The 22,699-nt window shown below is 40.1% G+C and overlaps 1 protein-coding gene across 2 annotated transcripts in view; it reads left to right on the top strand.

Annotated features, from left to right (window-relative positions):
- LOC113170402 (roundabout homolog 1-like) overlaps positions 1 to 22,699 on the top strand; it is a 72,776-nt gene that overhangs the window by 4,951 nt on the left and 45,126 nt on the right. Inside the window, exons 3-4 of one of the 2 annotated variants that reach the window (XM_026372485.1) lie at positions 3,336 to 3,461; positions 4,408 to 4,500. In XM_026372485.1, the coding sequence (XP_026228270.1) occupies positions 3,368 to 3,461; positions 4,408 to 4,500 (187 nt within the window). In that variant the 5' untranslated portion in view covers positions 3,336 to 3,367. Of the gene's footprint in view, positions 1 to 3,335; positions 3,462 to 4,407; positions 4,501 to 7,567; positions 8,047 to 22,699 lie in introns of those variants that run through there. The other variant, XM_026372486.1, reaches the window with a different exon arrangement.

Genomic DNA, 22,699 nt, shown 5'->3' with positions numbered 1-22,699 from the left:
ATTACACTGGAGCAAATCTAAACTTCCATCTTAAAGGATGAACAGAACCATACAAATGTCATTGGATTTGTAGCCCCTAACTAACTGTACTGGACAAATGAAAAGCAGGTATGAATTTACTGTCAGTAACTACAGTATGATGAGCATCCTCCTTGCACTGTAATAGAAATGAGCACAGTCAAGATGAGTTGAATCAATAGATCCATGTGTTATTGTATGCCTTGACCTGTGAATGCCTTTTACTGGCCCTGAGGTGTTTTGAGAGAGATGAAACGAGAGTTTGCTGCAGTAGGTCATTGGCATTTTCCTCTTTCCTTTTAGCACTTCAGTTCCTTCATATGTTAATATTGCTGTTAGACAAACTTCACATGCAGCAAACAGCATGTGTACTTGTACTTTGTTTTGATGCTGACATGAGGGTCATTCATCTTGTGGGGTCAAAGGTCATTTCCTTGCGGCTGATCCATGGAGTCATCTGTTACTAAAGACTAGTGATTCTCCTCCACAATGCCTACTCAGTCAGCTATGACGTGCCCCTCTGACAGAGCTTCTTGTACTTTTAATATCCTTTTTCTTGCTCTGATGGTTCCATTGATGAATCACAGTGGCAATGATGGAAGCCTGTATTTGTCTCCCCACCCATTCCCCCCCCCTCCATAAGACGTATGTCAGTGAAAACTGCCAGGTCCTGATAAGAACTTTTCAGTCTTAAATGAGAAGACAGCGAGCCTTGTATAATGTCAAAACATGTGATGCATGACTTTGCCTGATTGGCAGTGATATATGCAGGTGTTTGTGAGCACATCAAGTGTGTCTGTCACTTTCTCTACATGCCTTCCGCTGTGGCATTTTGAGATTTAGCTTGCAGTTGTTATGCACTTGCTGGTTGTGCCCCCTGCTTTCACTCAGTTCTAAGATCTGTAGTACTGTTGAGCCAAAGGCAAACCACCACATAGAACCTAAACTGTGCACATTTATAGACAGATACAGATTTATACAGATACAAATATATTCTTTGTTAATAAAAGAATCAGTGCAGCACTAAAGAAGAAAGAAACTAAACATATACCTAAATGTATACCCTATACCTAGCATATATAGGTCTGTTCTCTGAATTTCTGTGTAAGATAAATATGCCTGTTAGCTTCAACTGTCTTCCCTGCACCACATTTTGCTTTGCATGTATTTCTCTCTAGTATCACCAGAGTTTGGGGCATGCTGTACGCATAAAAACAAGAGATGAATAAGGTGGACGGATGGGTGGGATTGGCAGGGTTGGGTGGGGGTATGCCAAAAGTAGATTCTACTCACATTCCAGTGCTTTCTACAGTCTGTGATCTGTGTGCTGTGGTATACGGAGAGCTCTTGCTCTGTCTTACTGACAAGATGTTATATTGTAAACTGTGATTATTCCCCAGTAGAGGGAAGAAAAAGGGGGAAGGAGAAATCAACAGTCTCATCTTCTTTTCATCTGCGGACTCTCTCCGTCAGCTCAGAGCCTGAGAATTCACAGTATACAAAGTTGTTTAGAAGAGCAGCCTACTGTACTTATCTTCATATGACTTTTCACCATTCCTTTCTGTGTCTTTTCATTTCAGGATTTAGATTTGCGGGCATGAAAGTAACATTTTTCCGTTCCATTATGTTTCACTCATGCCGTTTTCACTCCCAACAGCATATTCTTAAATTACATCTTGGATATATTATGTGATTTCCCTTTTGCACGCCCGTCTGTCATACCCCTTTTTTTTGTTGTTCCCAGAGGATATGTTGAATAAAACTAAACAATGCAATGTTATTATTACCACTCGCATTTAATATTCATCCCTCCAAAAAACGCAATCTTCCCTGCTCATAATGTCGGCAATATATCCATTTGAATATCCACTGACTTTTGTGACAGCAGATTTCAACAAGAATGTTTGTCGTATTGAATATTTTATTCTTATGGAATATTATTGTTTGTGGTTTTCATAGTCAGCAGAATCTGACTGACAAGGCTGTAAAATCTACATGAGATGTTCTTTTACTCACCAGTCACAAATGGTTGGTTGATGGTTTCATTACCAAATTAACATTAACCAGACATAGTGTAATGCACATACTATGACCAAGTTATAAATTAATTAATGCCAGCAACTCTGAGAGACTAAACTCAACTAAAACTAATAGAAATAGATCCAAATCAAAAAAGAAAATATTGGTAGCTAGTGAATTGAAAATTGAACCCCCCCCCACCTCCCACTCACTATTCAAATAATAAAAACCAAGCCCGAAACACTAAACGTGTACAGTTTCCCCTGTCACTTTTTAAATGTTTAGGGATATCTCCTACCAGTCACAGCTAAATCCAAGGCTCTAAGAACACCTACCCACTGGATGCACAGTACAATCACTTCTTTTGCTCAAGTTCTGGCATAGTTACAATGTTGGCTATTGGTGTGCATTTCTCAGAACAATTAAAGTGGCGCGTGGAGTCGATGGCCACAGGGTACCAAACACCCCAGGAATCTGGCCGTCCATCAGACAGTTAGGATTGGTTGCAAAGCTGTTTGTACCACAGATGGCTGATCAGTAGAACTGACTTCCTATTTCTCTCGCCTGGCACTGTCACTGTGTCTCATCACCATTCCCACAAGAGAGCAAGGGTGTGTTTTATCTTGTGTTTGTGTGTGTGTGTGTGTGTGTGTGTGTGTGTGTGTGTGTGATAGCATTTATTTGTTTGGGGGCTTAGATGGGGTTGTGCAGCAGGTAAATGTGAACATGTTCGAAGGGTGTTTGACTTGGGTTATGTATGAGCTCATGAAATGTAAATGGGGCGCAAAGCATACACCCTCATGTTTTGCACGGAGCACACATAGAGAGCGTGTTTGAAAAGAGCTCACTTGTGTGTCGGTAGGAGAAGCAACACTAAAGTAATAGTATTCTGTATTCCCCTGCTATGTGTGGATTGGAGCAGACTGAAACAAACAGACTCAGAGTTTGGCAGTGTGCTGGATGGGTTTCAGAGCAAAGTCCATCTGTCTGCCTCTCTTCTTTATAGTGGAATTTCACACAGGATCTTGGTTCTACAGACTCGCCAGCAGGGTAGACAGAGTTTGTGTGATTTCGCTTTGTGAAAGGAATTGTATAAAACCTCACTCACCATAAAATGTTTGTATATACTCAAACTGTGCTGTGCAGGTAATGTTAAAATAACCTAAAGTGACCTCCCCCCTCTGAACTTTCATTATATTCAGATGTGTTTTTGATGCCTCAAGTTCAGCTCACATGTTTCAGCTCCACTGTGTCCTGATAAGAATTTAAGAACGGTTTCCTCTGTGTTTCTCCCCCAGGTTTTTGAAGCACGCTTGAGCCATCGGGGACCATGGGACCTGTACAGTCGCCCATTTCACTCCTGCTTATTAACCTGCTCTGTGTCAGCCAGATGCAGCAGGGCCACAGCGTGGCCATTTCATCAGGTAAGAATGTCAAGTGTGGATGCGAAAAAGGATTAGGAAAGAAAAATACACTTGACAGTGATGAATTCTAACAGGGATGGCAACACCTTGAAGGTGCAGTTATGCTGCCCTCCTGTGGTTGAAATGTTTAAGACAGAACTCTGGATGTGTGTTGATGTATTTTCTTTCTTTCATTTGAAATGTTCACAAAACAAGGACTCTAAATTTATCATGAAGGAGAGTTTGCACACCCAGTGCATTCGGGATGCAGATGTGCATCTGTAGGGATTTGATGCTCCTCTAATTATGTTTGTGTCGGGAGCAGCGGAACATTTTTGTTCCACCGTAATCAGTGTGCATCACTGCACACAACAGTGACTTGAATGTGCAAACTCCTTTTTATACTTACTGGACCTATACACATCTCATGATGCCTTTTTCCTTTTTATTACATGACCTACGCTAATTTCTAATCAAATACTGAAGATGTAGCAGTGTTACAATAATGTGCATGGTGATATCACAAGGGGTACATTTCAATGTGCAACAAGTTATTCTCTTCAGAGGAAGGTGGATAAAACACACAATTACTAAATGTAATCAGTTATTAATAAAAACACATTAAATCGAATGCATGTATTAAAAGTTTAGTCCTGTTGAGTATATTTTTAAACATATATTTTGCTCCAACGTGGTGTAAAAAGCTGTACATTCTTTGCTATTGTGCTGCTTCTTTGGCTGAAATCCCAGTGACGTGTATTAGCACCTTCTAGTGGTAAACTGTAACAATATCCATGACAACAAGCCTCATCAAAGCCAGTTCCCAAGATTATCTGATCTTCTTTTTGGCTGCTGATATAAATATATTTAGCTTTTATAAATGAATGAGAAATACTCACAAACTTTGTTGTTGATGCTAAATCTTTGAATAAACTGCTCTTTTTGTTCCACAAAAAAAAAAAAAAAGATCCAGATAAACACAGAGGGAACTGGGACGTCATCAGCCAAACACCAGTGTCTGAATCTGCAGCTGAACAAGACAACAGCCTTGGATATAAAGGTATAGTCCATTTATGTGCTAACTCCTGTCCAATTTATTTCTTCTACACTCTTAAGTCTGTCCACTCTGGTCTGGATTGTATCTTGTAAAAAGGGTTTTTAAGAAAGCTCTAAAAGAAGCTTCAACAAAGCCGGCCGTCAATAAAGTGGTGCTTCACTTTGTGCTGAATCTGTGTTGAACGTTGAACCCAATTCCCAGGAAGAGGACTACGTTTCCTTTTGCTGACAAAGACTCTAATACCACTTAATGCCAGTTCAGCAGCTGTAGTCTTCAAGTGCTGTGTCCAGAGCCAACACAGTTCAGTGCCCTTTCCCTTTGCTTTGACATTTTATGGGGAGGAATCTGACATGGGATAGACGAAGACTAAATGTTTAAGAGTCCCTCTCGCCTTATGGCCCTCGTGGTTTTGGGAGATATAACAATCTTTTTGACACCTAGAACATTTAAGTTAGCACAGAGAGGAATATAGGATGCTAAAATAACAATCTTTGGTTCTGTGAATGGGTTTTTATTTGTATTTTTATTACTTCTACTGGATAGAAGTAAATTCTGGTGCTGTTTATATGGACTTAATTGAACATGGGCTTCTTGATCCGTCAGTTTCCCGAACAATGATTAGAAGGCATTGTCCCCATACATAAAATCTTTCTCACCCAGCAGGAAAATAAAAAATGACAGCGAGGCTGTGAGAAGTTGAAAGGATGTCCAAGTCGGAACGACTAATAGGACCATCTGGGCGAGAGCCAGTTTGCCAGTTTGCTGAGGAACGAGAGGAACAGAAGCGTGTCTGCTTCTCATTTTCCTTCAACGTTCTCTATGACCCTCAGCAACTATTGTGAGACGCGCTGACAAACAGGCAAAGATAAAAATAAGTGGAGGGGAATGAAAAGCCCCAAAGACTGGCCACATACATATAATAGGAAACTGGGATAGCGGATATCCAGGCTGGAAAAGAAAAGCTGAGGGAAATAATGTAGTTAAAGAAGCAGCTAAGGGCAGTGATGTGCTACATATACTGCTATATAATAATACAGCTACACAGTTCATATAGTCTTGCTGCGGGCTGCATGTTCTGGTTACAGGTATAGAAACATCATTCCAGTGTTGATGATTTAAAACCAGTCAAGTGTTTTGCAAGGAGAAAACAGTGACTAATAGAGGACCATCTGAGGCCAGGTTTGTTGCTCTGTGGAGAGTCCAAATTATTTATTCCTTCATAAATATTTTTTGGATTTGGCTTTGTGCTTTTTTGGAGATATTTGCTCCTCTGGCTCCGAACCAACTGGATGGCTACTTTGGAGCAAAAGAATTAAATTAAAAATAGGTCTCACTGCTTGGCACCGTCTTCCCGAAAGCCTCAGCGTTTTATGCACCGTGTTGCCATGAGGATGCGTATGTCTCTGTGTCCATATTTCACCATCTGTTCCGGCAAATATTGGTGTTAGAGATGCTTTGGATTGTGGCCAATTTTGAAATGCACAATGGAATCCACACACCCTACATTCAGCTCTGTATACTGCACCTGTTGTTATGTTGGAGCCCACTGGTGGACCTCCGCTTTTTGTGCTCCGGTGATGGTAACTCATTTATGAATTCTACGAAATGAGAGCAATTATGCAGTTATTACGTGGCAAACACCATATTGTCATTATATCGTGTTATGGCAGTAATTTCCTCTCAGGCCACTGGGGAGCCAGACAGTCATGCAATTTACTGTATATTAAAAATATTGAAAATAGCTGGGACTGTGGCACAACTGTAAATAGTTTAGAAGAAGCGGAGAAAGAAGAGGAAGATAAAAGAAGACAAATAGAAGAAGGTGGAAGGTGTTCTTAAATGCATAAAAGCATGTGTGCCTTTGTTTGCAAAGTGTGAGAGCTTGACGAAGAGAGCTGCCTGCAGCAGAGTCACAATTGGTCCACAATGAACAATTAGATTAGATTTGAGGTTTTATGTACAGTCAAAATTATTAGAAGTCCTTTCTCCCCATTGCAGTTGCCCTCACATGAAGCTGTGCTGCAGCCCTGCAGCCAGCAGAGGGAGCGCTGACCTGCTCAGACAACATAAAGACCACATCTGTGGTTCCACCAGAGAAATAAATATGAACTTATAGATAGATAGACACATTATCACACATTAAAAAAGTATTTAATTTGAGTGGAGTATAACATTATTGCTTCCACATATTTAATATCTGGACACAATAGAGCCTGTGTTAGGTAATTCATATGTAATTCACCTAAAAATGTCATTTAATTTCCCAGAGGTCACGGAGAGAAAAACCAGATCGATGGTTGTCATGGAAAAGAAGAAACACGATGCTGCTGTTGCTCTGTGTGGATAAAGGCATGCTTTACTAGGTCATTAAGAATGCACCATCTTTTTATTTTCACATATCTTCCCTGAGCTGGACCTTTTAGGTTTTTAACAACGAGACAGTGAAAGTGCGCCGTCCTGTCTTGATAAGAAGCTGAAAACAAAAGATATTAGATTTGTCTATGTCATATTAGGTTCACTTTTACCAGTAAACGCACACACTTTAGGATATTAAGTACATTTTTGGTGAGGAAGCTGCATTTCATGAATATTCAAGGTCTGATTGGCTGATGGGCAACAATTAAAAAGCTTTTAATTGGCCAATTAGAAAGTCCACTGAGGGATGCTGCCATTCATTAGGATAAAAGCTGCTTGACTTAGATTTATGACACTTTCTATTTTACCACACTGTCTTGTGGATTAGATATTAAACTTCTACTATCCACGTTTCATAGCACAGCATATTTGTTTTTTCTATCATTTAGTTGGAGTTAGACTTTTTATTAGAGACGAGCTCGATGGAGACAAGACGGGGTGCGTGGTGACTGGATTCGCGTGCGGTTAAACGGTGCCTGACTCGCAGGAATCTCCTCTGCACAACAGAAAAGCCTGAGTGGGTAGGAAAACCAAAAGTAGCGCAGAGCGCGCACGGAGACGCACGGGAGACGCACGGCGCCTCATCCAACCAGCGGCCAGTCCCTCACGAAGCCGTGGGTACGAGAGGAGGAGGAGGAGGAGGAAAAAAAAAAAAAAAAAAAAGAAACAGAAAACTACTCATTTAACGAGAAAAATAAAGTACAGCTGGATCTCTGATGGTCTCCAGTGAGCGGATTCTGGAGTGGATCTAAACGCGAGTGTGAAAAATCCGATGAATTCCGCGAAGTTCTCTGCGTTTGGAAGTGAGGAGTTCGACAGGAGCGGAGAAAATCCACCAAGTGTGCGTCGGACTTACTTTGTGTGTAATAAGTAACCCGCAACGATGCCTCCGTGTGCCGTGACCTTTGATTCCGACAGAAATTCACTCTTTGGGGAGCGGGTGTGAGCATTTTTTTATTATTATCCGTACAGCAGCGGAGTTCAGGAACTCTCCTCCATCATCAGCTCTGCAGCATAAGTTCACAATTGGACTCCGATTAAACTGGATTTCCACAGTTCCCGGCTGCTCTTGAATGATGCCTGCCTGGTGGACGGGAATTTACTGTCTACTGGCATTTCTACAGATTTGTTCAGGTATGTGCTGCTTATTGTTTGGATGCATGTGTTGAGACGCGTCCGTAGAGAGAGAGAGAGAGAGAGAGAGAGGAAAGAGTCATGCAAGGAGGAATGAGTAGAGGTGATGAATTTGCTAAGTTTGATCTGTCTTTGCACCCTGCAGATATTTCGGTCACCTTTTTCTCTGTGCAGCCAGAAGTTGTCAGTATGTGGCCCCAGACTCACGCTGCTCGCTGCCTGGCTGCTGAAAGTGACCCATCTATCAGCATCACAACAGTTTAGAAGTATCTCCCATCACAGCGGCTGAAATGAATCGTCACGGTGCCTGAGTGGGGAGTATAATCAGGTTTATGTGAGAGAGCGCGCTGTTCCATGCATCTGATGAGATCTTTTGCATGATTAAGTGCATGTGACAAGTCAGAGGACGTGCCAGCGGTAGGTTGGCGTCCTCATCCTCAGTAGGCGCACTCATCACTTGAGCTTCAGGTTCAGGGATCAGAGAGACTTCACCTGGACTGTCCCTTTGCCACAGGGAGGGTGTGTTAGTTTCCCTGGATGGAAATACTTGCCAGTCCATTGTTATTGTTCTGTATGCTGGATTCAGCACTGAACAGTTCAGTTCATATTGTCATTGTTGAAACACACACTCAGTTAATGGTTTTATGGGAACACCTACAGTAACTAAATCTAATGCTCTCTAATATAGCCGTTGTACAATAAATCCCAGTGTTCAGCTTTTGTTGAGTTTTAGGGAAGTGTGGATTCAACTGTGAGAACATTTTGGAAGACGTAGCCTGTGGTGCTTTGAAAATGTAGTACAATATTAAAAGATGTGCTATTAAGATGAGACTGATATAGACTGGGTGGACAAAAGAATAGAAATGAGTGCCAGTGTACAGTTTATTAGTATAACTCACACAGTCTTCTTTAGTGTTTATCACAACTGCTAGCAGCCACACCCAGTCAACCCCACACTTTGCATGTAAATCCACAGATGGAGAACCAGTAGACATCCTCCACCTACAAAGAGCTCGATGCAACAAGATGTACTATAAAGAAACACCAGGCACGATCACAGGATCAAGATCATGACAATATTAGATTAGAACATGTGTACATTATACACCTGGCTGCTGAGAATAAGCTGTTTGTGCCTGGATCATTTTTATAAGATGTAAAGGGCTCCAGCTGTAAGGGAGGAGTTCATTCTCTGCACATAGAAGACACATTAAGCTGGTCACTTGCAAAATAGAAGCAAAAAAGAGACAATTATTTGAATATATGGATACAGTAATGCAGCTTTTTACTAACTGCTTTCTTACATATTGTTGGTGAAGGAAAGGAACATAAGTGCATGTATCCACACCAGAGGGATAAAAATGTGTATGACACCAATTTTCCAGTTTGTTGTCTTTAAATTTCCAAACTGACAAACTCATGCACTCATGCAATTCAAGGACCTTCAGGAGTACTAAAGGGTTGTACTGTATGATGAAAGTATTAAAGTAAATATTAAAGTAAGATTTCTGATCAACATTGTGAAATATGTTAACATGTTAATAAGATTTGACTAATTTTTAATGTTAGGTTTTCTCTTTAGTTTACTTCTTCCCTCAAACTACAAGAACAAAATGGCATGCTGGGGAATTTCAAATTTGTTCTGCCTTGTTGAGACCTGACATGACTACTTACTGGAACCCCACATACAAAGTATATTGAGTGTTCTGACCACTGGGCACGTCTTCTGTGTTTTTTGGCCCGAGGACCAGTGCAGACCTTTGACAAATGCTCACTGACTGGTCCAACACTGCAGTTCTTAACCAGAATATGTGACTTGGAAGAGGTGATAAACATACAATGCGATGGCCCTATTTGAGCCCACACATATCTTGTGTGTTTACCACATGTTTGTCCCACCATGGACAATTTCAACACCTCACTCCCTTGTTTTTAATCTCGACTAAAGCGTGCTCCGTTGTGCTATATTGTTAAGTGGCATAATTGCAGACTTAATCTCTGCATAACAAATCTGACTGTGGTAATTGGATGATACATAATCATTTAAACGGTGGCCGTGAAAAACACATGCTTGTGTCAAGATGGCTTTGTCCCTTTCATCCCACAGATCTTAATTATGCATCCCCAGGGTAATGCTGTGACTTGGCTCATCGTTATACCTGCTTTATTTGATGGTCTATAAACACAGTTTGAAAGTGGAACTAGGGGAAAATGAAAGAAAGACCTCTCCTGTAATTCTTTGTCATTATGGTCTCACAGCTGCACTTTCAAACAAAGTACAATATCTTATTAATATTTCCATAACTGCACCATCTAATACCTGGGCTAATTACTTTAGCAATAAGTGACCAACGTCCTCTGATGGTTATTTTCTCCTTTATGGACCCTCGTCCATGTGTTCATCAGGGAAGAAGTACTTGACTAAGACATCTCGCTGGCCTGTTGGATTGAGTTCAAATAGGTCGGAGTTCACATGTACTTACTTGTGCTGCTTTGGCAAGTGACACTTGGGGATGCAAGTGGTTGACTCTTGTGAGCCAAGGTTGTCACAGAATGCTGGACTTGAAGTAATAGTAGCTTGTTCGAAGGAAGCTGGCGTACCATCTTATCCCTGCACTGTGGTGGTGACAGTGATGAACTGAGTTTCCCTATTAATGAGGACTTGTTCGCTATGGATCATGGGGCTGACAGGACATCTTTGTACGCTGACAAGGCTTTTCCTTGTTTGTTGGATGAAGTTGTCAGATTCCTTCTGTTCCTCCTTAGAAATAATGCGACAAATATGCTCGACAGCGGACCAGTTCGGTTGGAGAGCCTCTCTATTATAATGCTGTTTATCGGTTGGAACGCGCCCGCATGTGGGATATGAATAAGAGATAGAGTAAGTCGAATCAATTCACATTCCCACTGACTGAGAATCAGCTGAAAAAAGCTTTTTTGAAGTCTTTGCAGTGGTTGCCTGCTAATTTAGTGTGTGTTCCCTGGCACAGTTTTCAGCTTTAAATGGCATTGGAGGCTTTTAGGTAACTTGTTTCTCGCCAGTTCTTGGGATCTGTCAAGCCTGATTTGAGGTTGGTGGCTGCTTGTATACACACACATCTATACAGCACGTGTTCAGTGACATAAACAGCGTCCACTGTCAGTCCATGAGGAAATTAGTCCTAATGAATCAACGTTGTTTGACACCTGCGATTTTGAGATCGGTATCACGTGAAACCTTTTCCATCAGGAGCTGTTGAGGTAGAACAACTGAATCAGCGGCGCTCTTGTCTCTCAAAACCCCTGCAGACGTTGCTGGAATTGTTTAGTCCTGACTGGATGTGCATAAATGCATATGTAATGGTGTTAGCGCGAGCTTGTTGTTAACGTGTGTGCATGGATTGTGTGCTGAAAGCTGTGATTCATAATTGCTTCCCTTGTTTACTCACTGTTTTGCTGCGGTGCTGTGAGGCCGAGCTTGGTTGCCAACCCTGGGGAAGGGAAGCTACTGAGAGCTGAGAACAAGTGCCTGTGGGCCCTGGAGTTCACACCTCCACACAGGCATGCACACACATACACACCCATGTACACGCAACTTCTAATTTTGAGGAAGATCGATTACTATCTACTATCCAGCAGAGGTAGGAGATTCCTCGCCTGAAGGATACTCCTACACTCCTACTACCTCCTTCAACCTTTTCCACTGATCTATAAAAAAAGTAGCATAGCCTAGTTCTTTTATCCTGTCAGCATTTTTTATTCCAGTACCCAAAAATTGGTTCTGTCGGATGTGTTACAGATCACGTCACACTACTGTGAAAACAATATCCAGGCCAACAGTAAGCAAAGCTTAAGTGTGTGTGAGTTTTAAATTGATCTATATAATCTATTTAACATACCGTCTAAATGTCAAGACATCAGAAATGGTGAACCACTAGCCAATGCTCCTTTTGACAAACTAACTTCTAAGCTCAGAAATCCCCATGGGTTTGTGGTTTTTTTTTTATGTCTTTGGACTTAGTTTCCTGTTCTGAGGTCAGTGTCCAACTATGGCTGTGTGCTGAGCCACTTTGGATAATTACTTCTGTAAATAAATGATCTGTCCATAGTCTTGAGGTAATTATGAAGACACAACTCAATTTTATGGTTAACATACAAATAGAGGCGTTTCATCCTTTGATAATAAAGAATGCACGAAAAAGCAAATTGCTTTTCTTCCATACGCGGTGATGTATCTGCATGTTCCCTCTGTGATAGCAGAGATCAAAGGGATGCACTGGTTGCAGTTGTTTCAGAGTGATGTTGTATTACACAAGGACTTGGGTTTGAATTTGAGAGCAACTGGAGGATATTTTGAAAGGACAGCTTCAAAGGTCATAGTAATGGTATGACATCAGAGAGGTTCTTGAGGTTACCTCTATGTGAATCATCTTCTTTCCAGTCATGCGGCTGCTAATCAATAGTATCAATACGCTCCTCAGTTGTTGTTTCACACAAAGAAATTAGATATATGTAGAGATAGATGTATGTAGATGTAGAGTGGCTGTGGCTGGTAAACCTAAGATTACCTAATAAGAGAATGGCTCTGCATCATGAGAGCACACATCAGTAGTGCACATTATCCCTCTGCCATTTCTTCAATCCTTCTCATCTTTCTCCTTCATTCGTCTCCTGTCTCTCCCCGTCATTACTGGCGGGGTTCAAAGCCCTGTATGTGAAGGCTGCAGCATAAAGAACTGTTTTCCCACCAGAGCATCTCTCGCTGAAGACCCCAAAACATGCATAAATTGCATTAATTAGCAGATCTATTATTAACTTGCATTTGCAATGCTGTAGGATGGGATTCACAGATAAGCAGGACTGTTGGTTTTGAGAGTTTTGAATTTACGCCACAGCTTTAGGTATAAAGCTTTTATTTGAACCTGTAATGAGGCAGGAGTGTTACACGTTTAGATAATTAACTGATAATATAATAATTAACTCAACTGATGCGTAATTAGTGCAATGCTAGCTGTCTAATGTATGTGTCATGTAGTTGTCATGCTTGTTATTCTTTGAAAGTCACTTTGAAATAAGAAATCAGAAGAGCTGCCAGTGGGAAAACTGACTGACATTTAAAAGAAAATATTAAATCTTGACATCTTGACAATACATTGGAGCTAGAATAGATGAGTACATTTTCAGTATCCAGCCTTTCCTTTATGGTTTGAGAAAGGTTTAGTTAATGGCCTTTTATTGAGATGAATTTGATTATTTGCCAAACATTTCATGGAAGATGGGGCCTCCCATGAGGCTGGATATTTTTTGACACTGGCATAATGACAAATCCAATGCGTTGTGACAACTTCTCACATCTATAGAGCCAAGTCATTTATCTGTGGGTGTCACAGTAATATAGCGAAGCATTCAGCTGGTTTCATTTTAGAATATTTGCTCGAAATATTAATACTGATTCCGAAAGCCTTGATCTTAACTAAACCCGCCCCTTCATATAACGGCTTAGCACATCCCAGCATGCCTTCAGTGAATGATGAAGAGAGCAGGTGGATCCGCGGACCAATCTAAGTGCGATGCCCTCAGGACTGACCTTGTTATTGCAGGGAGACGACCCAACTAATGCTACCTTCATTAAGCAGATATTGGTGTTGGAATGCAGTCTCTCAAAGCATCTCGAGCATTTTGACACAGACTCATTAGTCAGTGTGGGAGCCAGTGAGAGATTATAGGAAAGAACATGACGACACACACTATGAATAAAGAACACGCTTCTAGTTTGTGCATGCAATTTGATTTATCTCCAGTATCTTAAACTATGTTTTTCCCATTAGTGATCCACTCCAAATGATTTTACATCCTTTAAAAGAGATTTAGTGTTTTTGATACATCGGACATATAACATTATTTAGTTCCCGTATGATAATGGCCAGCTGCAGATGTTAATGGCAGTGATTTGAAATACAGAAATTAAGAATCTGTATGTGCCAACACACAGACAAAAGGAAAAACAGATCTCACAGACACGTTATTCCCATTTCCTGCTTCCGCTTTAATAAAGGAGCTGACTTACTTCCACTCGATCAAAGCATCTGCACTGTTTTGCTCACGTCAGACAGCAACTTTATTGCGACACATAAGATTGGTAACAAGTGTTTGACTGCAGCCAGGTTTTTTTTTTAAAGCTGCTTTATTTCGCAATCAGAGTTACTGCATAACACATAGTTTTCATTTTTAACCCTAATCACAAATTACATTAGATTGGAACTTCTCCAGCAGATCATCACAACTTTTGCCAAGCTTTTTTAAAATGAAACAAAAAGGACTTCACTCACTTAATGCACTTCAGTAGAGCACACACAGTTTTTTGTCTCAGAAACACCTTTTAAACATATTTATTGCAATAATCGTGAAAGCATAGAGATTGGACCCATGCTCTCAGGTCCAGTCTACAGGAAACCAAGCTGGAAAGCTGGGATTTTTTATCTTACGTCAACAACCGGCATGCGCCAACATGTGTGATCAACAGCAACACCGCAAATACAGCCAAATAAAAAGCTGTTCATACAGATAAATTCTCAAATGACTACCAGATGAGCTGTTTTAATCACCTTAGAAAAATCTGTTGGAAGAGCTTAGTGAAGGGGAAGCTATAAAATTTTCACAAAAAAAAAAAAGTCTATTCATAAAGACTTCAAACATTCATAACCAAAATGCATTGAAAAGCTATTTGGAGAGAATTCACAATGATATATAGCCAGTGGTGGTGATTGACACAAGCAGGTTTGCTTAAAAAAAAAAAAAAAAAGGTTGGGATATTAAGGAGTTCCAGAAGCCAGTTTTCATCTGTCTGGGAGTTCTGACTTCATGGTGGTTTCATCTGCAGTGCTTTAATGCTATGTTTAATAATATCTGAGAAATATAGATACACTGGGTTAGACTGTGGTTTCTCCTTGTGCCTTTTCAAAAATATGATTTCTGCATTTATTTTATGATTCATATGTCAGAAACATTCTGAGATAAGTCTTTGGAGTAGGAAATAAGGAGCATTTTCACTTTTTATTTCTATAGTTTTCTCAACTAGCAGTCATATCAGGAAACTAGCAGGGAGACGCCTCACACTTCAGTATTGTAAACACTGGTGAAGGTCTATTAAATGTACATCTTTCATAGAAAGTGTAACACGTAACAATGTGGCTGCAGGAGCAGCAGCAGCAGCGGCAGCTGTGTTTTGATAAGATTTGCATTTGGTTCCTTGGCTTGACTACTGTGAATGTGTGTGACATCCGTTAGTGTTTTGTAAAAAAAAATAATAAATAAAAGACTCCTGCCTTGACAGAGATTTGTATGCATTTGTAAGAAATCTCTGACAGCCTTTCTGCACAGACATCACCCAGATGGACACATTGAAACAGGTGGCATGTAGCTCAGATAGCTGGACATCGGTATCATGAGCAAGCGTTATGTGCTTTGCAATCTGCGTTATTTAATTAGCACTTAAAGAGGGAACCTGTTTTTACTGTGTTATCACTGAACATTTTACAAAGTATCTGAATTCACCGTCTTTCCAGAATTAAGATGAGAAAATCAATATCAGTATCTTTTTGTCTTGACTGTTCCTCTAAAGTCACCTATAAGTGTAACTCAGCTAAATGGGTCTTAATACTAGGAGTATGTGATGGGAATATGTCTGTTTTCCCACAGTGAGACTTAAGATCCATCCCTCTTTGCGTGCAACTTTTTAACAATGCCAGCAAAATTTGAGTAGATGTAAGCAGCACTGACCTTTAATCCCCTGCAGTTTACTGTGCCCTCTTATTAATGTGCTCGTGGAATATTCAGCTAATGCAGTGATTGCTTTCAGTGTGAATGCATGCCAAAAACAACCAGGGCTGTGGCCACTTATTCTAGTGATCTAGTAATTAAGAGTTAGAAGAGTGCTTGAGAGGCAAATCTGACCTTATTTCTGTGTTTAACTTGAATGTTGACTGTTCTACATGTACACGTGCATGAAATAAGAGTTCAGTCCTGTGAGGGGGGGGGGGGGGGGGGGGGCTTCGGTTTCGTAAATGGGTTTGGTGCTCTGAGCAAAATCTCCATCCCTTCACAGTGTGACAGTCAGTTCACATCTGGGTTGCCTATACCAGAGGCGCTATTAAGACCAAAATAAATGTAGGCCATGCACACATGCACTTGTGACACGTACTGACACAGCATGAAACTGATGTAATATTAATGCGTTAATTCAGTTAGTTTAGCAAACATGTTTTAATTGGCGGTTTTATAACTTACGAGTCTCAGGGGAGATGGAGGAAACATGATTAGCTACAGATGGTCAAGCATACATTATGTAGTCTGTTTACCTGATTAAACTAATGGCTGTATACTGCATTGTAACTGATAAGAAGGTATGGCATGCTGTACACTAAAACTATCTCAAACTAGTTTAAAAGATAAGCCCAGAGTGGATTTTTTTCCTTTAATAACAAACTTCCTCTTTGCAAATTCAGTGTCTGCTCCATTCATGGGAAGTTTGACTTTCAAGCTCTGCCCGAACGATAATCAATGGCCTATACAGCCACTTTACTTTCCACTGAACATTTAATGGACTGAGGATAAGCCTCTCAGATGGGCTGCTGGCCTTTCCAGGCAGTTGTGCTCTAAAGGTGTTTCTCATCACAAATACAGGGGGTTAAGACTCTGACTTCCAGCTACCTCAGCTTGCTCGTTCACTGTGCCAAAGCAATATTAAGCCTATAGTAAGAGACAGTAAATAAAAAGTGAATCATGAAGAGTTTGCTGACCGTGTTTGGCACAAGCAGGGATTAACATAAAATAGTATAGTAGTACAGCATAGTGGGAAACTACATTCTTATAAATTACATGAATATTAGATGAAGATGGCATCAATAGTGTGTTTTTTTTTTTTTTACTTCTATGTGTCATAGACAGTCTGATGGATTTTTGGGGGGCAGTGAAAGTGTCCTGCTGACCTATTTGGCTCAGATGTTTATCATGTACCAGCAAAGTTCTGGTTGGAGTTTGCCCTGAGGATTATTGCTTGTTAGCTTCCCACTGAGCATTTAACAGATGGCAACGCAAAGAAGAGTTCTTTTCCTGAAATTGTTTATGAGGCGACAAAAAAAAATCTTAAAAAAAATCTTAAAAAAAAAAAAATGTAAGCCTGAAAAAATGAAATGGAAAAGAATCACTTATTGCAGTGTCAACAGCCAGTTTAATAAGCTTTTAATAAGCTGGTTTTCTGAACTGTACAATAACGATATTGGGTTATACCGATTCTTACATTGTGGTTTCTTAAGCTTTCCAGCATACTCCCCAATCCATATCTCATCCTGAACATCTGCAGTGCCACATAGGAGGTGTTATTATTGTCCATGACCTTGACTTTCTTCTCTGGAAGCTGCTATATTGTGCGTGGTGTGAGGACAGTGGAAAGACCAGTTTACAGTATTGTAAACCAAAATGTGTCATAACCCTCCATGGTATTAAAAATCACCTGTACACATGCAATTTAAGTGGATCAAATGTTTTAGCGCAACGTAAGAGCGAGTGTGGTTGCAGACACCTTGTCCTGGCCACACACAGGCACAGAAACACACCGCATTCCTTCCCCCACGTACTAGACTGAATGACAGTGTTCAACTGTTCCACTTAATTGTAGTTTATACAGCCTGAGAAAGAATGTCTGGCATTTATTGCTTCCCTGTGTTTTACTTTACAAATGAATAAGTGTGTGCGTATGTTTGGAATATGTGTCTCCAAGGGATCAGCAACCCAAATGTTTTATTGTCTTTTCTTTTTTTTTTTTTTAGGTAAAAGGAGTAGTTTGATAATAAGGTTATTTGCTTTCCTGCTGAGTTTTGCATGAGAAGAGGTACAAAATATCACTTTCATGTTTATGATAAATATGAAGCTTTAGCCTGGAAACAATCAGCTAACTTTAGCGTTAAGAATTGAAAGGGGGATTGGATTTCTCTGGAAAAATACAAAAATATAATATGATATAATATGAGGCTTTTCACTCAAATACCCATGTTTTGGGTATTTGTATCTTTGTGCAGTTACTCTTTTGGGATCTTGTGGTCTAGCATTTGTTTTCGTTTGAGTTAGTAATTGACAAGCTGTTTCTTATGAATGATCACAGTTGACAGTTATCATAGTTGCTCAAGCTACTGGGAAAGTTTCCTTTCTACTTCTAGTTCATTATAATTCAGTATATAAAAAATAAGTTGTAGGTAAACACTGCAGACAGCTTATGAATGCGTCTAACCTTTCTTTTGTGGAGTCCGCACAGTTTCATAAAACAGGATCCCTACTCTTTTGATCTAGGACTGAAGCCTCTGTAGTCTAGAATTTGGCCTTGAAAAACTTTGGAGGATTTTGCTGGATGCTTTTGCTGGCGTTTCTGTATCATCAGATGTGCTTAAAAATACCAAAGGTGGTGCAATGATGTGCAGCAAACTCTTGCATAATATCAGCCACTTGTCACACTAATACTTTGCTGCTCACAATAAAGTGTCACACAGTCAGACAGCTGTCTACTGTGGGACTGTGAAGTGTATTTTAGGATGCAGACAGTGGGCTTTTGTTATTCAGACACAGGATTCACTCTGCAGTATGAGTTCAACTGTGACTTTAATTTTATGTCAGTCACAAGGTGACCAAAATTCCAATATCGTATCTAACACTTGGTGGCCAGTCTAATTCAAGATGACACGCCGACTAACATAATGCATTTTCAGAAGTGCACTTAGTTGAATGAATGAATGAACACATTTGTTTTTTATAATTTAAACATACAGATTAAAAACAGCCACAGTAATTGTAACAAAGGATTAAAACACAATCAGCTTATTTCTGTTATTGTCCACTAAGCTGAGGTTTTCCCTGAAGTGCACTATGGTGCTGTGGTGGTCTTTTTCTTTTCTGTCTAACTTGTCTTTCAACTACTCTTACAGCCTCTAAATCTGTCTATTGTCTAATTGAGTTCTGCTCTCTTGATATCTGCCTTGTTGATCTGGCCCTGGATAGTCTTTTCAAACACGCGGTGTCATTTGACTTACAAGAGCAATGTAGGACAAACTAGGAAGCTCTTGGAAATCTCTGTCTCACCATTAAAAACATGGTCTTTGATCCACAGTCTAGCCCATGGGTCACAGAAAAAGCGAAAAAAAAAAAAAAGAAATCACTTTACCAGACTGAAACAAAGGGATTACCTTAACAAGACGTAGATGTTCCATTTATTGCACACTCTTAAGCCTCCTGAAAAATTAGCCTGCCTTTCTCAGCTGTGCCTGACTGCTGCTCTCCCAGAGTGGCCTTGGCACCGAAGCACAGGTAATCCCACAGTACTGCAGGTGGAGATTTACCATTTCCAGCCCCGTGGCTCAGGTAGACTTCATGTGAGAATCACTGGTCAAGCTGATTGTGTCATACAGCTGTGCCAAAGCATAGTGCCAAGTACCACATTCATGAAAGCCATTGTTTTTCCAGTACTTACCTGCTTGGAAAAAGCCCAGAGCTACATTTTTTTTTTTTATAAAGTGACTTTTTTTTGGTTTGATTCTGAATTTGAATGAAACTGTAGTTGAAGAACCAAGACTCTGAGGTTCCTTAGAGAGAGGCTTTGTTAATTTGTGTCTGTTTCCGTAGTCTGCCAGCCGGTCTGAAGTCTTATACCTTTGTATAGGTTAATGTCCATACTGAGCTGACAGCTAGTGTGATTTCATAACAGCAGTCTAATTTGATTCGGATATTTGATATTTTCTCTGTATATTTATTTGGTTTGGATCCAAACAGCCATAATAGCCCCCTTTCATGCACTCCGAATATGTACAGTGTTGCATTGTAGATGACAACTGAGGTAGGTCGACACAAAGACCACCAACGCTGCAGTAAATTAGTTTCATATTTTTTTTCATCTTGAATTATTAAATCTCAGTGCTAAAGATTTGTTGGTTTACCTGCCCCTACCTACCCCACTGCTACCCTTTGCCTCTCATTTCCTCTTATAATTTATTCCCCCATGCATTCCTTCCTGCTTCACATATTCACCAAAGCTGTGTGAATGAAATACAAATTACCTAGCTGGTTGCGGCTTTTTTACGCAGTTGTTTTTTATTCTTCGGAGGTATTCACGGTTTTGTAAAAAAAAACAGAACCTCTCTATGTTCCACCTTTCTCACTGACTGAGACAAAACCACATGCTACACATGCTTGTTTCTCTTTTGTCTTTGTTATTTTTCATTCCCCCTTTTCTCCCTAGATCCTCTCTGGACAACACAACCACCACAGGGGTGAAAAAAAAAAACACATATTTGTAGGGGTACAGGTGCTACAAGTGACCTTTGATGTGTATGTATGTTCTCCATTGTGCATCTGTGTTCATGTTTTTGCATAATGATTGTATGCTGACTGCTGGCCCTTTGCAGATAAAGCCCGGTCTTACGGGGGCCCAGTTGTGGAGGACCGATATTGCCTTTCTGTAATGCCAGGGAGCTTAGGGAGCTGCATGGACCCCTAGGCATCGGCCCAACACAATTAAGAACAAGCAAAGCAGCAAGTGTGCTGTAAAGAGGGACTGAAGGCCACAGTGGCCGCCTTGTTTTTGTTGTTCTGTTTTAGATTTGAATGTGTAGATGCTGTGTAAAAGTGTACTTCAATTTAATATTTGTGGTTTACGCGAGCGGTTTTCTTTTGTTTTCCATGTGGGCTAAGTTATGTGGTTTACATTTTTAAAATAAATTCATAAGGAAAACACATATACAGTAGTTATTTTGTTTTGCATTTATGTGTAGTCCAACTCTACATTGCATAGATCTATAGTACAGATTAGATGAATTCCAATAACCTGTCATGAAGTACGTTATAATGCCCACTTTTTTAGCTCCTGACAAAACACCTGACTGTAGGTGAATGCTTACCATCCAATTATAATTGAACTTTTGTCAATTCTGTCAATTATTAGCATTTATCTAGCCATATTTTTGTCATGGCGCACTGCCCAGCGCAAGCTGAATCCCAACACTTCGGTACTTTCCTGACCTTGAAACTTGCTTTGCCAAGAATTCTGATGCCAAACATAGAGCATGTGGTATACAGGTGGCACGAGAGGCTCAAACAGATGGGATGCTACACGAGACGGTGGATGTTTATGGCACTATTTCCGTCTCGGTTTCAGAATACATTTTTTCTTTGCTGCACTCAGACATGTGAGTTTAAGATCAAACGATGAATATGATACGGCAATTCAAAAATTCAGATTTTATTTTCTGGTATTTATACCTAGATATATTAAACAACATAGAACATAGCATCACAACCTTGTATCAGAGCACCCAAAGGCTGCTACAGAGTAACTTAGTTAAATTTGACATAAATTAGTGTTACGGCTCGGGATGCTGTTGTTTATGTGGGGAACGTTGAATTCTACCCGCTCATCAATCCTTTCCAACTTTATTTTTAGCAAAAGTAGCATTTCATCTTTTATTAATGAAATGCATTATGCTGCTGTATAAGGAGTGTAAATAATCTGAGATACAGAATAAGTACAACTAAAAAAGGTTTCAGATTATTGTCATATAAACATCTCATCAACATTTCCTTTTGTTTTTTACTTCTCCCAGTGAGAGGTACAATGTAGAACCTTTTGTTTTGTGGTTGAACCAGAATTTTGGAGTAAAGTAAAGGAAGAGGATCAATTCACTAGGCAATAATATTTGCTTCTGGTGAATTTTGGTGAATAAAGTTCCCCGTAAGGACTTAACACCATTTGATCTTTATAACAATATGCTATCACATTGTTTTATGCCATTGTTCTTGACTTTGTTTCTTCTTTTTCTTTTGTAGGAGAGAGAGTCAGTATTTCTCTTTTACCATAACCACGTTTTCCTTTATAAACCTTTGGAAAACATTTAATACCGATTTGTGCAAACACAAAAATGTACCACACTACGCAGTGGATCAAATTCTCAACCACTTCAATGTGTGAGGTGTTATCTCTGTGGGTAAACACTTGTCTGTGTGGGATTTATTGGTTGCAGCGGGAGAGTAGGAGCTCATCACTGTTTAGCACAACCATGATTATCTGCTTGACAGGGCCACTGGCACATTAAAGCGTGACCTGCTGAAGGCTGTGTAAGCCAGTGTTTGCAGCAGTGAGTACAGAAAAGTACAGAGGAGTGTTCCCACAGCCATAAAACAGATAAAAAGTGGTTACATGATTCAAATTAATGTCACGTCTTTGTTTCTCTTCACTTGTTTCATATTGTGCAGTCCTTTTTAGCACAATGCATTTTGACTTAGGTCTTAATGTGATTTTAAATCTGTGAAACAGTGATACATTTATTCTGCACCATACTAGAGGTGAAGAGGTATGTGGAGGTAGTTGAAGGTGGCCAGCTGTGTGTGCTTCACTGTGCTGGGGGGTTGTAAAGGGATTGAAGGGATGTAAAATCTTGGGAGGCATCGGGTTGTGTACCTGGATCTCATTAGGGAGGCCTGCTTTGCCCTCTGCCAGACAGGATTCGTGACATTTATTTATCTATTTATTTGAGAGGATCAGTATGATGGACATCTCCACAGTGTATCAAGGTGCAAAAATGATTTTGTGGTTGTTAGTGTTGGTATGGCTGAAGGCATTTCTTATTTTTTATTTCTA

The sequence above is a fragment of the Anabas testudineus genome, chromosome 14 (genome assembly GCF_900324465.2).
Source record: "Anabas testudineus chromosome 14, fAnaTes1.2, whole genome shotgun sequence".
Classification (NCBI taxonomy): domain Eukaryota; kingdom Metazoa; phylum Chordata; class Actinopteri; order Anabantiformes; family Anabantidae; genus Anabas; species Anabas testudineus.
The sequence above is the reverse complement of the archived record's forward strand: the minus strand, read 5'-3'. Positions and strand labels throughout refer to the sequence as shown.